This window comes from Colius striatus, chromosome 3, assembly GCF_028858725.1.
Source record: "Colius striatus isolate bColStr4 chromosome 3, bColStr4.1.hap1, whole genome shotgun sequence".
NCBI classification, from domain to species: Eukaryota; Metazoa; Chordata; class Aves; order Coliiformes; family Coliidae; genus Colius; species Colius striatus.
Window position 1 is genome coordinate 45,264,309 of NC_084761.1, and position 16,452 is coordinate 45,280,760.

General features: G+C 43.4%; 1 protein-coding gene across 5 annotated transcripts in view; it reads right to left on the minus strand.

Moving 5' to 3' along the window:
• Positions 1 to 35: 35 nt before the first annotated feature.
• Positions 36 to 16,452, minus strand: part of NFKB1 (nuclear factor kappa B subunit 1) — a 57,657-nt gene continuing 41,240 nt past the window's right edge. The window contains exons 15-25 of one of the 5 annotated variants that reach the window (XM_061994216.1): positions 15,698 to 15,889; positions 13,000 to 13,141; positions 9,678 to 9,789; positions 7,403 to 7,604; positions 6,069 to 6,238; positions 5,258 to 5,360; positions 4,263 to 4,378; positions 3,338 to 3,404; positions 2,839 to 3,011; positions 2,533 to 2,710; positions 36 to 674 (exon numbers count right to left, since the gene is read on the minus strand). In XM_061994216.1, the coding sequence (XP_061850200.1) occupies positions 436 to 674; positions 2,533 to 2,710; positions 2,839 to 3,011; positions 3,338 to 3,404; positions 4,263 to 4,378; positions 5,258 to 5,360; positions 6,069 to 6,238; positions 7,403 to 7,604; positions 9,678 to 9,789; positions 13,000 to 13,141; positions 15,698 to 15,889 (1,694 nt within the window). In that variant the 3' untranslated portion in view covers positions 36 to 435. Of the gene's footprint in view, positions 889 to 2,532; positions 2,711 to 2,838; positions 3,012 to 3,337; positions 3,405 to 4,262; positions 4,379 to 5,257; positions 5,361 to 6,068; positions 6,239 to 7,402; positions 7,605 to 9,677; positions 9,790 to 12,999; positions 13,142 to 15,697; positions 15,890 to 16,452 lie in introns of all 5 variants that reach the window. The other 4 variants (XM_061994215.1, XM_061994219.1, XM_061994217.1 and 1 more) reach the window with 4 other exon arrangements.

Sequence of the window (16,452 nt, forward strand, 5' to 3'; positions counted from 1 at the left end):
TAGGCAAGAGGTTTAATTCTGGGTTTTTATTATAAAAGTAAAATAAAAATAAGCCTTTAAAAAGCACATTTTGTAAAAGGAACAGATATTAAAAAAATCTATTTACAAACAGGAAAATGCCAAACTTGAATTTCTTTTTGAATGAGGCACCGAAGTTAAGTTTAAATACATTATTATTATTTGAAATATACAAGATTAGTTTCCTTTAGGATTCTCTTTTCTCATGGAGTTGTCATTGTGATTAAAGTCATGATTTTTCTTTGCCAGCTATTTTGAGCTTTTTTCATGCAAATGTGCTGCAAAAATTATGAAAAGAGTGGCTAGAAACTGTATCCTTTGATTGCTCAGTGTGCCTTACCTTGTTTTATTAAGTGAGTCAGTATTAGGCATGAACAAGGAGTGACTTTCATCTATGAAAGAAAATCCTTCCAGCCCTCAGCAGCTCAGTCTGTCCCTCCCTGCGCCCAGCCCTGCATATGAAAGCAGCAGGAGGGCCCTCCCTGTTGGACAGGGCTTGTAAAGGAATAAAGTGAAGGGCAAGTGAAGGAAGCAAAGGCAAGGAGCCACAGGCTGAAGGCACAGCTGGTTCAGGGCTGTGGATGATCCCTGCAGTGTGCTTTTGGTTGCGGGTACACTTCCTTCCATCCAGGATGACGCCAACAGCACGTTTGTTCCTGTAACAGGAATAGGTGAACTATCACTAGTTGCTGATATAGTTGCTTTGCACTGAACCCTCGTGTCCGTAGACCAGGGTCATTTTGCTAAGTGTCACTGGTGGCTTGCTGTTCAGAGAGTCTGAGTATGTGAAGCTCAGTTTGCGGAAGGAGGTCTCCACACCGCTGTCACATGTGCTTTCTGTGTCTTGAAATTTGCTATTATAAAGCTCACCTGAAGGAGAGAGAAAAAGGAAATGTATAATCTATATATGCATAATAACTGGAGTTGCTTCAGGAATGTTGCTTTTGGGAAAGCCTATGGGAATGCAAACCCAGAGGTTAAAGGTCTTCTACAGGAAAATAACTCAAACTCTGGATATTACAATAGAAAAGCTGTGCCAAGTGTTTGCAGCTGGCCAAAGCACAGGATCCAATGCTCTGCTGGCAGAGAGCAGCTGCAGGTGAAGCCTGGACAGGCCCAGAAGCCTGGTGCTCTGCTGACATGGCCCTCAGCATGACTCTGTCTGAGGGGGACAGTAGCAAGGCAAAAGGCTCTCTGGCTCTCAGCTTCCTAGACTGCACCAGTATACAGCTCCAGGATGAGCCTCCTAAAACTTTCTCCTGTTATTTCATTTACAGATTTATTTTTGAGACTTAATATTTGAATGACTTTCATCTAGTAAGTGAGCCTGAAGTACAAGGAAGTCAGCAACAACTGCTGTCCGTGCAAGAGCCACAAAAAGGAGTGCCTGACTCCAGGGGAGCAATATCTGAGTTGCAGGTAGGATGCAGCCTCAGTGTGATTAGAACAGTGGTCAGTAGGTTACAGTTTGGGATTATTTTTCTAAACAACCATCTTAAAACCAGTGATGTGCTGCAGTCCTTTCACACTGCAAAGCAGCAGAACCTCTCTTACCCTTCAAGATTAATCTAAAGAGGCAATCTGTGTACAAGCCCATTTTTTGATAGATTTGAAGGTTCATTTCTCTTTTCATAGAGAGTAACTGGTGATGTTAGACCAGGAAGGAGTTACTGTGGGTTTATTTTTTTCTTTCCAGAAATGCCTACATTATCTTTCACAGAGGGTGTTAATTTTCCACCCTGCGGCTGTTTGAACAGGGCATTGGGGAAAATACAAAGGTCTTTTACTTACTGTGGCCAGGCAGTGATTGAACATTCCTGATGATTTACTGCCTTCCCACAATCCCTGTTTTTCTGTTAGTAGGCTACCCTTCCCAAAACCACTGCTGAAGATGCTCAAAATTCAACTGGCCATGACGTGGACAACTTCATGGAATATTCTACTGGTCCTGCTCTGAGGAGGCAGCTGGACACATGACTGCTGGAGGGCACCTGACCCCTAAGTCACCTCCCATTTCTCTGCCTGCAGAAACATCAGGGGCTGTACAGGAGCACCACGTGTTGTGGAAGGAGAAATTTAATACCAAAATCTTAGTCAGAAGTTTACAAACCTGAAACATTTTTGTTTATCCAGATATGTAAGTGGGGAGAAAAAAGTAGTCAAAAGGTAATGGCACTTGTACAGGCCTGGGAGACCAGTGCCTGGTTTATCTTTTTAACTTCATCTCCAGAACACCCAAGGAGTTACCATCAATTAGGTGGCAAAACCTCCCTTGGTTTTAGAAAAGGGAGACAGTCTAATCAACACACTAACCCAGGGCTACTGATTCCAGTGGGCCATTTTCCCCCTCTCTTCTAGGCCTAGCAACTGCCTGTGAAGAGAAAGTTATGCAGTGGTAAAATACTTGTGAAACAGCACTGTGTGGAAGAGAGTGTGCAATCTGTCAGCAGCTCAGGGCAGGGGGATTGAAAAACCACCTTCAGTAAAGCTCTTAATGTTTTGCCTCAATTTTACCTGTCTCTCCCTTTGCAAAGGTTGGCGGTAATGATGATGGAAAAGCTTTTGCTGTACTGCCCTCCAGGTGCGATGGGCTTTCTGAGATAGACAGTGCTTTCTGAATTACTTCAATGGCTTCTGTGTGATCCATCTGTCTTAAAACAGCCATCAACTCATGAACTGTACCACCAGAAACCTAAAAGAGAAGACATCAAATACCATCATCCAGGCTGGCTAAAACCAAACGACTGCACTGTCTCACAGTGCAGGAGGATGTTCTCTACATGTTTGAGTGTTCTTTGTAACTCCTTACAGCTACATTACCTCATAGTTGTCCAGCAGAGTTTTTGGTGGGGAGGGGCTCAACCTGAAGGCATTATTAAGCATGCCAAGACCCAGTTTTTGTGCTAGAGTGGACCAGTTTTTCTTTGGATCAGGCAGTTCTAGTAGTTTGTAAAGCTGTATCTTGGAACTTTCATTCAGCTCCCTCAAATGCCCTTGGGAATACGAGAAACGCATTAGTTCGTTATTTATACAAATTGCACACCAGTTCATTTCTAAGCAGAAACAAAGCCAATTTAAGAGTATTTTGGATTCATCCATCCCTGAGTCTACTAATGCATTGCTGTAATAACTGAAGATGTACTTGTGACCCTGTGAATTCTTAACCACATCATGCTCATTCCATGAATGGAGAGGGGGAAAGTTCCTCTTCTCCCTCCCCACTTCAGTTACAAGCTGCAAGACAATGTCTTCTGCAAGTACAGTCTCAGTACTCAATTACTAGAAAATATTGCCAAAAGTAATCTTTAAGATATGTTACCTTGTGTCAGTAAGTCCTCTGAAACCACTGCTGCCTTGTAGGGTTTCCCATTTAGTATATCGTACACCTAGGAGAGCACACTCAAGTCAGGATTTTGCAGAAAGGTGGGTGATGTCCATTATCTTGACAAGTCTCAGCAGTATTATGTAAAGCTCTAATTCCACCTGTAAATGGGCAATTTTTTTTGGCCCATGGTCAGTATGACTAAAGCCACTGTGGAACACTTGTCTGCAAAGCTCGAGGGAGAAACCTTGAGCAGTTGATCTCTCTTGTGCTTTATCTCTGTCATTTGGCAACTGTTTTCAAGACAGAGAGGAAGGCTTTGCAGTACCCCAGTGGCAGTAGCAGTGGCTAAAGTGAGGAGTTACTGCCTGCGTGTAAGGAGCAATTTAAAACAAAGCCTGGGCTCTATTTTCACCTGGTACTGCTGCTCAGCCCCATGGGATTAGAGAGGCTGATGGGCTTCTACCTTCTACACCAAACCAACTGCATCTCATCACTACTGCAGGGCAGGCCCTGCAGCCCTCAGCACTGCTGGGGTAGGACACGGGTCCATTTTCCCTGCACACTCACTGCAATGCTGAAAAACACGCAGCAAGGAAACCCCCCAGGAAGCATCTCTGCATGGGGGCCTCAGGCACCAGCTGCCCAATCGCAGAAATATGTTTGCATTTTGAAGACTGTCAGTGCAACTCTTTTGTGCCTGGTCATTCCTGTTCAGTACAAGCAGGCTGTGTAGCAGAGCTTTCTTCCAATGCTATTTCATGGGAGTTTCATTGTGGCTGAATTAGTTTAACTTTTGATGGCAAATCAGCAGATTGCCATCACCAAAATTAACCGTGGATGCAGTGAGAGGAGTTGGCTAAAAGAGCTGAACTATCAACTATTATTAAGAAATGCCCAGCGACAAGCCCAGAGCCCGTACCTCACAGTTGGCCGCCATATCCAGCGGGGTTGTTCCAGGCACAATCCCTTCATCGCCATCTTTCACATCATCTAGATCAAACAATGGCTCAAAGTTCTCAAGGTGAGGGTTTGCACCTGCAGAAAGCAAGCATGCAAAAAGAAAATCCTAAGAAAAAGCTTCAAGTTGCTTTCCAACAATGACGTGTATTCTAAATGCTGAATGACAAACCTAATTTAACCACTCGAGCTGAATTACATTTTAAGTCACCAACGCATTTTTTTTTCAATTAAAGTGAAATGCTGTCTGTCTCTGTAGAATGCTACTTTCCATTATAAAGAGGGAAAAAATGACAAGGATAGTGTTAGGGCCCAAAGAGAGAGCTACGATTGTATCCGCTGCCTTCTGGTCCCAGTCAGAGTACAGCACGTGTGTGACGAAGCGATGGTGTGGTGCTTCCTTTTATAGTGCCACAGAGAGCAGAGAGGTTATTAAAAGACCAGGCCCAGTGCCAGAGCAATAGGAGGCTTGGATTTTTGTTTCAAAGGAGAAAAATCAGGTCTAACTACAATTGAAAGAACGTTACCATAAATATTCAAAACTAACTCTTCCCCGGTGATATGAAATAGGAGACACTGACAAGCTCATGTTTCAGTGACCTTTTTTTTCCTTTTTTGTTTTAAAGCCGTCCCATACTTATCTCAGGTATGTATCAAGGTCCCTGCTTCTTCAGCTCTAAAAAACTACAAAAGAAATATGTAAAAAAACCCTTCCAAGGGTGCTTGAGATTTTTCTCACCTAATCCGATTTGCTTTTTTAGCCATTAGATGGTGCTAGAGTGGCGCAGCACCTGCAAGTAGGACTTTCCTGAGGAAAAGCAAACCTTCGTGCCTTTAACATCTGATTTCTTCTGCTCATTAAACAAGTTCACTGGCACGTTCTCTTCTGCTTGCAGCCTCCTATCCAGAATTGCCACTGTGAAAGAAAGCTCTCCAGCAAAATAACTGTGTTCATACCTGCTGCTTTGAGAACTGCTGCCAGCTTTGGAGAGCCCCTCGCAGCTGCTATGTGAAGAGGAGTTGTCCCATCATACGTAGTGCTGTCCACATCGGCATCCCCCTACGTTGTAATTGAACGGCACAAAAGAAAGTGCTACTCACGGATACAACACATCCCCATAGACTCATGTCTGTGTGAGCACTGCTACTGTCCAAACAAACACCATTCCACACCTCTTTGTATAAAACCCCCATCACTGTCTGGAAAGAAGGAATGGGAAAGCAACTCCAACCGTCTGCATTGGAGAGAGAAGACAGTTGATGGGTGTGTGCTCCGGTGTTGGGGTACAAACCCAATCAGGTCTGGTAGGTAAAAGCCACTTTGCATCCCTTGTCACAGTGGTGCCCTCTGACTGGGGGCATGCAGGGAAGGCACCGCAGCCATCTGGGGCCACTGGCAATGGATCAAGGTGTTAAAGAGGCAACACAAACATCTACCGAGAGACCCAACTCTGTCTCCGCACACCTGTGCAACGAAGCGCTAAGCGTGCTCATGGCTAGTTTCAGTGGCAGCAGAGATTAGTCTCTGTAAATCAGACATGGCATACGTAGTCAGGTCAGGGTCCCAAACTAAATCCCTCACCTTGGCAAGAGATTCACCAGCGGCGCTGAACAAGTCATGATCATCGACGTTAGCAATAATTTTGCCGTTATACCAATTTAAGTAATCAAATCAATAAACAGGGAAACCCCCTTACTTCTGATCCCAAAGCACTTAAGGATTTTCAAAAGTTGTAAAATATATGTAAGCAAGAAAGCCTGCCCTTACCTCAAGCAAAAGGCAGCCTGCCAAAGGGATGTTCTCCTGCTCAACAGCTAAATGCAACGCAGTCCGTCCAGATTTTTGTTCCTGAGCATTGACGTTAACACCAGCAGCAATGAGCTGTTTGAGGCAGGTCATGCTGTTTGCCATCACCACCATATGAATTGCACCGAGACCTACACAGAACAAAACATGCACTGATATTTGACAAACACTGAAATGTCAGAGTAATGAGTTTTGAAGTGGCTGCATATCTGTGAGAACTGTGAAGTGAGTGACAGTTACTGTAGTTATCTGAGTAGAAGTGACTTATTTTGCCTGCTCATACGCTACAAGATGGTGTTAATAAAAATGTTCTTTGTGCATAAATCGGAACTAGTTGTGTTACTGATGGTGAGTCAAAGCCATATATATATGAAAAAAACCCAACAGATGACAAGGTGGATCAGAAGGCTGGAATTAAAGGGCTCACCTAGAGTAGCCTCAAAAAGAAAATCTGCGTCTTGGTACGAAACAAGTAGGTACCCTGAGCTGGCCATATCTGCTACTGATCATCTCCCCTAGAAACAGCCTGGGGAATAACTGGTATATTTTATTGTCATCCCCCTGTGAGGTCACGCTGCCCTATCAAGATTACCCGTGCCAGCTCAAAAAGAGAAGAATAAAGCCTTGTATTTAACAAACAAGCAAGCAAAAAACAACCTCAAACCAACCAACCAAAAAAACACCTCTCTCTGAGGAGCTTAACACAGTTTTGACATTCTTAGGTCAGACATTTGTCAATTTACTAGAGCAGGAACACTAAATTCAAATGTTGCAAAATTGGGGTACTGTGTCTTTGTGGTTGTTTTATAGGGACTGATTCTATACGGTCACAAAGCACCAGATACAGAACACTGGTCCAGAAATTATTTTTGAAGGGTTTTCTTTCACTAGAGGGGAAGAGGAAACATTTTCTTCTTGTGGGATTTGTTTTAAGCACTCCTGGTGGTTGCAGTCGGTATGCGAGGGGGAACAACACAGCACTGCAAGTACTGTGAGATTAAAGGGAACACACTGCAACACACACTCAGATCCACACTGTGTCACGTGGCCGTTACTGATCTCCATGTTCCATATAGCCAGAAACCCCACACATCTGTGTTCTCTCATCTGTGACTGCAGGCATATAAAGGCCACAGACAGCAGGTGCCAGAGGGGGAAAGATACCGTTTCTCACGTCTGTATCGACCTGTGTAGAAACAGTGTGTTTGCATCAATGGAGGCACTGGAGTGCTCCTCCTGTGGGCAAGTGTAACGTACAGCTAGCTGGGATACAGCTTGCCGGGAGCTTTCCATACCTTCACCGTTGGAGAGGTCAAGCATCGGAGAGACCTTCTCATGCCTGAGGAGCAGACTCAACATCCTGTCGTCTCCTTGGGTAGCAGCTAAATGTAAGACAGAATTACCATGGCGATCCAGGAGGCTGACATCTGCTCCAGCCCTCAGCAGGTCTTCTGCCACCTCTGCCTGTTTTGTGATTACTGCCAGGTGCAAGGGGGTCTGGAAGTGACAGGAACAAGCCGTGAGAAGAGAAGCAATAGTTACATCATTTGTACAGAGGTCTCTTAAACCCATAAAAGCTCCTAGTGTGAGAAGATGTGACTCTGCTTCCAGGCTAACAGAAATGAAAAGCTTGTGTATGTGCACTTCTTTTTCCTACTTAATACAACAAACAGGGTTTCTACTTACTGGAAAGAAAACCTGCCTTGCCAGTGTCAGCATCTGGACTCTGGGAGGAACAAAGATATTGCCTACTCTACACGCCAGAGCACTGACCTGGCTATTTGAGCATCGTGGTGCAAGGGACTCAGGGAATGAGATAATCTCTGTGCCTCTCAGACACTGTAACCCCGCTTCCAGATGCCCCATGGCCAAGGCCATCCCACAGATGGAGCACACGCCTGCTCCAGTCTGCCTTTGGCACTAAACTATGCTCTCATTTTGCTCCTTAATAGGAGATTTGCAGCCACGGGCTTAGGATTCCTGCCTCAGCCCTGAAAAGGATAGCAGAGAAAAACCAACAACCCTGCTGCTCCGTGCCTTTGCCAAAGCACAGCAGGAACAAGCACTTCCGCAGCACCTCTCCACCCTGCTGACTCCCTTTGCCTCATCTCCATCTGGGTGCAAAGGCACCTGCAGCACCTTGAAACCTTGTCCCAGGGCATTCAAGCATTTCCAGAGGTTGACTGTACACTCCATTCCCGTCAGCCTTGCCAGCAAGCAGCATCCTGTACAATAGACTCCAAAATGTATGTATTTGAACAGGAAGCATTCCAGGAAGGTTTGGGAAATCATATTGCCAACACTAATCTAAAAATTGCACAAGACTCCATCTCCCTGCCATTATCCTTGTATTAACAGGGGACTATATAAAGACAGACTAATTCCAGCTGTGTGCAACAACCTTGTGTTTGTCAATGGGGCTGTCAACATATTTGCAATGAATGACTGTATCTCTACGGTACTGATATGATTCTGCTTTCAGGGTATCTGCACAGAAAGAAAATTCTAACCCAACCCTGTCCCCTCCCACCAGTGGTTTAAGGTTTAAGTAGGAGATAGGAATAGCTGCTGTGGAGGTCCTGGTAGGTAGAGATTTACTTCTTGTGTGGAACACAGCTAGCTTTCCTCCCTGTTTCTGTTCAACAGAAGGCGAGAATTGAATTTGGAATCTGCTTGCTTTCAGCAGCGTCCACATTTCAAACTTGCTTTATGTGAACATGAAATGCAAAAGAGAACAAAAAATAAGTCAAAATAAACCCTGTGGGACTATCTGTGTAGAATAAAACCCCGCCTTTGCTCTTCACAACAAAAGAAAGGACATAAGAGAGACTGCTGCCGTGTAACATCCATCTGGTTACACCTCTGGGACAGCCCAGTGGTGTGCAGAGCTGGAAAGCCATTCTGCTCTGGGCAGTTCTCCACAGCTCTTGTTAAAGCCTGAGTTACAACACAGAAAAGCTCAGATTCCATCGTAGGTGAGGATGAGGACACAGACTTGTGCATGACAGTTACCTGAGTCCTTTTCCTAGGAGGTAAGAGTCATGGGGATGGGCTTTTTGTTTTGCTAGAATGTGAATTTTGAAATGAAAGGGCAAATTTGTTGGTTTTGTGGACATAAATACCAGCTGGGCTATAGGAAAGGCATAGTTTGTTACAGCTTCCACCTGCCTATACGTAAATGACAACTGACTTAGGATCCCAAATTATCCTCTGTTAGCAAGGTGGGAAAAGCCTGGAGCTGGCACACTGTAACCCACACTGCTGGCTTAAGAACAGAGAAGTCAAGTAATGAAGATGTGAACTGAAGCATTTTGTACTTTTGGCCTGCTCTACGATTAGTCTGTGGGGATGTTTCTGTTAACATCAAGGGAATTACGAACTAAACCAGTGAAAACATGCTCTTGCTCCTCTACCACCTTACAAGATGTTGTTGTTTCCAGACTGGTTTGCATTACAGTCTGATCAGGGCTCATTCCAACAAATGGAAAAAAAAGAGGGCAGCAGGTAAGTTGCACAGTTTCTTTTTACTGGCTGAACAATCAACCCCACTTCTATGATACAACTGCACACCTGATAGAGATCGTTTCTCATGTTAATTGTGTCATCATTCAAAGCAGACATCACTTCCAAGAGGTTTTTCACCAGCTCTCTGTGAAGGTGGATAATTGCTAAATGAAGGACACTGAAACAAAAACAGATTAACAAGGTCATGTTATTTTCAAATGTATTATAAACGTTTTTAGGTTTTGCTGTAGGTCTGTGTGAATTCTGATACTAGCACGTGACTATTAGAGGTAGTGATTTGAGCACTAAATAAAAGAACCTAAAATAAATCCCGACACTAGAAAAAGCTCGTCAGAGGGTAACTGTGTTTAACCCTTCAATTGCAAAAGCATATTCAGGATGGCTTTTGCTGGTCCCAAGCAGAACTTTACTACTGGTCTAATAAATACAGACTTTGTAACACAAAGTAATTGTTTCGGAACTCGTTGAAATCCCCAGATTCTTTGCTTTTTTGTTTGTTTCGTGTTTTGAACTATGCAGGACATGAACACCTCTTACTGTCAAAACCTTCCTCCAGAATTTCCACAGGCCTCTACCACCAAAGCAGATTTTCCCTTGGGGGTTTCCCCAGATCTGTGGGTTTTTCTTGTCTTCGTTTTCAAACAGAAAAATGACTAAGGACTCAGGCCTGGTGACTAACAGCCACAGGATTTACAGCAGTGGCCAGAGATGTCATACCAAAGAAAAAAACCTGTTTTGGGACACGAGTGACTCTGCACAGCAAGACACTTCAGCACTTCTACTGGGTTAATGCAATGGCTTTTCCCATGCTCCCCTCCAGAGCCAGGACCTTCACCATCAGCCAGAGCAGCTGTACTTGCAAAACAGCACCAGGAAAAAAGGAGCTTGTGAATCCCGTCACCCCGCTCCAAAAGAGCTCCATTTGTCTTGCTCCCTGGAGACTTCCTTTCCAAGTCACGCCCTCTGCTTTGAAGCACTTCTTGCCAAGCAATCCCAGAACAGATGCTGGACAACTTCTAGACTCATCTTTTTAGCATGCTGTTGTTGACACACAATATCAACACAAGACACGTGGCGTGTTTGTTATGCTGCTCCAGAAATCCCTGAGCATACTCAGATCTACACTTGCATCAGAAAAATAAAAAGAAGCTCCTTGCCATTGGGGGTGTAGAGTCATCTTGAAATTGAGACCGAGAAGACTCAAAACCAGAAGATATTTTAAAGGAGAAAAAAACAGATCTCTAACCCAAAGTGCTCCTCGAAGGGCCTTTTTTATTGGCTCAGGACGCTGCCAGCAGCAGGGCCACAGTGCTTTCCCTCCTTCAACTCTCTGATGCTGTTCAAATGGTCTCACCACTACTGTAGAAGAGCTGTTCTTCTGCTCTCTGGCAGATGTTTCTTATTATGCTTCATCATGCTGAACTTTTTATTTCCACATCTCATTTCTGCAACAAATTTGCTCTTCTACTGCCTTTAGTTCTCTTTTCTGTAGCAAGTATTTTAATTTTACCCTGCCACTACTCGTGATGCTGTAAAGATGTGCTGACTAGACCACCAAAGGGCAGTCGGTTCCATTTCTTAAACAGTCCAACACCAAAAGAGCCCTGTGGCGAGGCAGGGTGCCTAACACCCTGGAGAGTGGTTGTACTGGTATCAATGCAATAACAGCCAGTGCTACTGGGTGCCCACTGGAAATACACACTCATCACAGAGTCACAAATTTTGTCTCAAACCCATAAAAACCCCACAAAGGGTCTAATTAAAGGTATTTAATTCCCTAAAGGTATATAATTCCCTACATACTGCTTTGATGAAAGATGAGCAAAATTGTTGACAGCAACATTTCTCTGAAGGCTTAAACAAAAAATAATTATTTATAAATAAATTACATCCTGATCAAAGTGAAAATTTGGAAGATTGATTTATGAGTTTTGACTTTTTTTTTTCAAAAGCTCCAGGGTAGTTTAGATGTAAATCAGATGTATTACACGCTCACAGACTAAAATCAGTCCCAGGAGAAAGATGACACAGTGAGTCTCACATATTTGCAACTGCTTCTTGATTTCAGGGAAAAAAACAACCATTTACCACTATTCTGAAAGGTACTTTGGCTCTGTTGAAGTGCACTGCAAATCCACATCTGAGGAGCACCTTATCAGCATTTAAATGCAGGTGCTACTTGTTCAATACTCCTCTACCTCAAGTAGTTTTTGTTTAAAGCCCAGAAGCTGTACTGTCCAAAGCACTGGCAGGTTTTATTGCTAGCTCTTGCCTCATTCATGTTCTTGATTTCCTCAAAGCAGACATTAGATTGCCAGCTGGAAAGCAAAGCAAGTAAAGTAGCCATCTCTGATTTTGCAGTCCTTTATCAGTAACCTGAGACCTCACTGAAAGTAGAGTGAAAGTAGTAGCCTCTCTCAGAGCAATCCAACACTGGGATAGCATGCCTCAGGCACTTGTAGTTTCCCATCTAGCTGGACACCTCAAGGCTTATAGGTCTTCTACTGTACAACATACTGCAATTTAAGAAAACATAAGTGATTGCACAGGGCCTGCCCAAAGCCTACCAGCTAAAAAGTGTGGATGTGATAATGCCACTTGCTTGTTCAAGAGATCACCTTTGCATGTGTTCAGAGCCACTCTGGCTGGATTTGCCTTTAAATATGACTAGTAAGTTAGTTCCTCGCAGCAGTTCATTCTAGTCCCATAGAGTCTGTACAGCCGGAGGGGAACAAAATGGATTTCTACTCCAGCTCATGTCATTGGAGGACTAATAAGCAAATGTTAGCAGCCGAGTCTGCACAAACATCTGGGCAATCTCTTGGAAGACAATGGTACAGTACAGATGTGAGAGCAAAATGCCATCCTCTGGGAAGAACTCTGTGTCAGTGGGAGAAATGTGGCACGGACCCTCCAGCTACTGTTTCTTCGTCTCCCAGTGCACCTCTAACTTAAAGCTTCCTATGAAGCCTTAAGGACTTGCATGGAATAAAAAGCAGAGCCCTCTCCGGCACAAAGCCGAGGATCCCCATCAACTGTGCATCATGAAGCACACACAGCACTTCACAGTCAGGAAAGATTTTAAGTGAAAAAAGGCAAACAAACTCACAACATCCTCAACATATTCTCAATGAACTTTCTGACAGATCCTCGATCAAAGATCTCTGTGGTGTGGCTTGTCTGCAAATGCAACAGAATGTCGAAATCACAGCTGTACCTCTCCCAGACTGCCCAAAGGAGAATAGTATCTGACTAGAGCAGTGCTGCAATCCATGACTGGCACCCGCTGAGGACAGAACAAATGGGCTACACCATTCTGCCACCAAAAAAATACCAGTTTCTCCCCAGTAAGCACAGGCCAACTTACTTGTCTCCATTGTCATCCTGGACAACAGTGAGATGGCGCTGAACAGCCAACAGCATCTTCACATCTCCAGTTACAGCGTAATCAAAGAGAGCATTGCAGTGGCGCTTGGCAAGCTGCATGGCCTTCTCCAGGAACAGACTGTCTGCAACACAGAGTTTTGCCTGCATCAGTTGGGTTGTCTTCCTTGCAACACCACTTTCTTTTGACAGGCATTTGTGCTGCCAAAGACATACAAAGTGCAGGCCACAGAGTTCTATGCACTGAGACAGGTTGCTAGTTACTCCTGAGAGGTAGTGGGAATGGGTCCCTTGGAATAAAAACTAGGTGCATGCCATGCATTCAGGCAGCAGGAATACTGAGAACAGTCAAACCCTGGAAGCTGCCTTTAGTTTGAGTGGCAGGGAATTGACTGTATGGAGTGCACTTGACTGTAACAAGACAAAAGGAGCAGGAACTTGGATTTGCTTAGATACAAGTGACAACTAACGACTCTTGTCCACAGAGCACTTAAAAGAGCCTCTCATGCAGGTCTGAGTAGCCTAGATTTGAAGAAACTGAGGCATAAGAAGCCTAAGTGACAGAAACTCACAGAAAATGCAGGGCTTTGTGGCCCCTCTCCAACTCAAGTCATATGATCTCTGTTTTACAAGAGTAACACAGAAAGTCTGTTCACCTGTTTAAAACATTCCTGTGTTTATAATGCTTAGTATTTGTAGTATCCTGATTTCAGATTTACAAAACGTACAACCACTGAGATTTCAAAAAGCAGAATTTGTCATGGTGGGGAGGTAAAAGGAAGAAAGGGGATGAAATAAACTCATTTACGTAAAAAATGTCACTCTAGCTGCTCTATCAATACCTTTGTAGTTCTGTCTCAGGAAGAAACTGAAGAAAATGAAACAGATGAACTTTGAAACCCCACTCATCATTCTGGGAAGCAGGATCAGCTGAAAGCAGCCTGTATTTCAAACAGTTTCATGTTTCTGTAAAACCTTGTAAGGTTAAAAATTACTAAGAGCAAACAGACTTTGTCATTTAGAGCGCACATAGGGAGAGAATCCTCAGGATTTGCAGCTACACAAATGCAGGCATTTTGACTGGGGCAGAAGCATATCAATTATCAACATGAATGCAACACTTCTGAATGACAAAGACTCAGCTGTCCACAAAGCTTATTGTTCTAGCCAACACATCACTGGGATTCCTATACTATCTCCCCAGGCTGATGCGTTCATATTTGCTATTTACCTCTTCACATTAAAGAATAGCATTAAACGCATGTTATGTTCAGGATATACATCCAGGGTAAAGGATGTTACACAATTCAGTCTTTTCTCATTATAGGCCTTTCCAAAGTCCAAAATCAAGCACACAGAAGAAAATACTATAAAAGACAGCATCTTTCACAGTCCAATACTCAAATGTTCTGACCTGCAGTAGCAATTTCGTGGAGCCTATTCTTTTGCAGATATTCTTCATAAAATCTGGAGCTTGAAATTACCTTTTTGCATGCCATTATCAAATATAAAAAAAAGAAACAGTCCACTTATTGCCTACAATGTTCATTACCTGGAAACCAAGTCAACAGATCAGGCCCCAACTGCTAAATGGATGTTCTTATTTCTTCTGCTATCAGCAAAAGATTTTGCTCTCTGCATCAGTCACGGGATTTGTCACAACCAGAACTGCAAACAGCAAGTTCTTCAGGTTTACTTGGGCGCACAGTCTGTTTCTCAGGTCACAACAAGCTACACCTTGGAGGTTTTTACAACTGCAATCCATCTACTACGTGACTGATTTGGTTTCACAAGCCACAGTTTCTAGTGCTGTTAGTAGCAAGTGTCACACGGGGCTGACAGACATGAGATAACGTGCCCTCTCCCTGGCCAAGGAGAGACCAACAAAAGTGGTCTAGATCACACCAAGCTTGGCAGAAGTCAAGAACAAAAAACTCTTCACTGCTCAATCCCTACTACTACCATGTCTGATTTGTTTTAAATTTGCTGAGAAGTATGATTATGCAAATCCTTTAAAAAAAATGACCATCAACTCTTTTAAAAAATGACCCAGGAAAAGGAAGTCTTACTGTCTGGGAGAGGTTGATTTGTAGTCTTCATACATTGTACAACTCTGCTGCTAAACCACTTCTACTGACTACTTTGTTTGATGGGGAAGACTTTACTACCCAATAGTGTTATTTTACTGTGTATTTGTCACATGGGAATAGATATGTTTACATTTTAAATTCACACCTTTAACACTACTTTTCATGCAATTCAACAGGACAATTGCAGGGAAGAACTACTGCGACAGTTGCCAACATCCATTCACTCATCCATCAAAGGCTACGAAAGATCAAAAGCAAAGTTAACTGCTGAACTGTATTCCATGTACCTTCACTGCTTTCAGAGTTCCTCATACAGATTTAGTATCGGGCCTGAGAAATGTGCCCAGCAGGGTAAGCCATCTCCTTGCATGATGAGGTGAAGCTCAGTTGCCCAGTGGCAATACAAAGGCGGAAGATTAGCTATGAGATCGTAGACTTAGGGGAACCCAATCCCCCTCCTGTTTCCTCCAGAAGGCATTACCACATTTTGAAAACAGCAGTCAGATGTTTCTGGAGTGCACAGGCCTTTATCAGCAGCCTTGCAGACACTGCAGTTTGGCCTACCCCAAATACATTTCCTTGTTCACTTACCCTGCCACCTGCAATCTGCTTCATTTACTTCAGTTTTAGAGGAAGAAGCAGTATCTTCCTCCTCACTGTCACCAGAGGTTCTGCACTCATTCCTCTGCACAGTTTCCACTTTCACATCATGCTTCATGTCCCAGCTGTCACTTTGTTTGTCACAACTCTTCCCATCTTGTTCACCTGTGCTATTTGATAGATCTTCAAATAAAAATCAGTATTATTAGTCTCCAATACTGTTGCTTGTTTTATGCAAGTGATAAAGTTCAGCTTGTCAAAACCAAACCCTAAAGAATTCAGTAAAATACTTACTCTGACATAGGTGTTGTCATTGAAAACCCATGAATTGTAATACTCCAGATGAGTATTATTATAAGCAAGTATTTAAAGATCAACTTTTATATATAACAATAGCTATATCTCTCTTTTTATGGCACAAGAACACACAAGTCTGAAGTACTCCCAGGAAACCGGGCAGAATTACTCAGGTTTATTTTCATTTTTCTGACACCTAATTAATCCCCAAGCCTTTGGAAATAACTAACTGCAAGGTATTCAACATGGAGATGGGAAATGACTTCTCCATTTTAGGAAGCTCAGAATGCCTTTATTAACAACTTCAATCTTTTCCATTAACTTTTACGTTACTTTTCTGGTCTACACCTTGGGTCACCTGCAATCAGCATATTCAAGCAAGTGAAAGCGCTTGTGCTCGAAACAGACACTGAACACAGAAGCAATGGAGGGGTATTGGTGACTCTCAG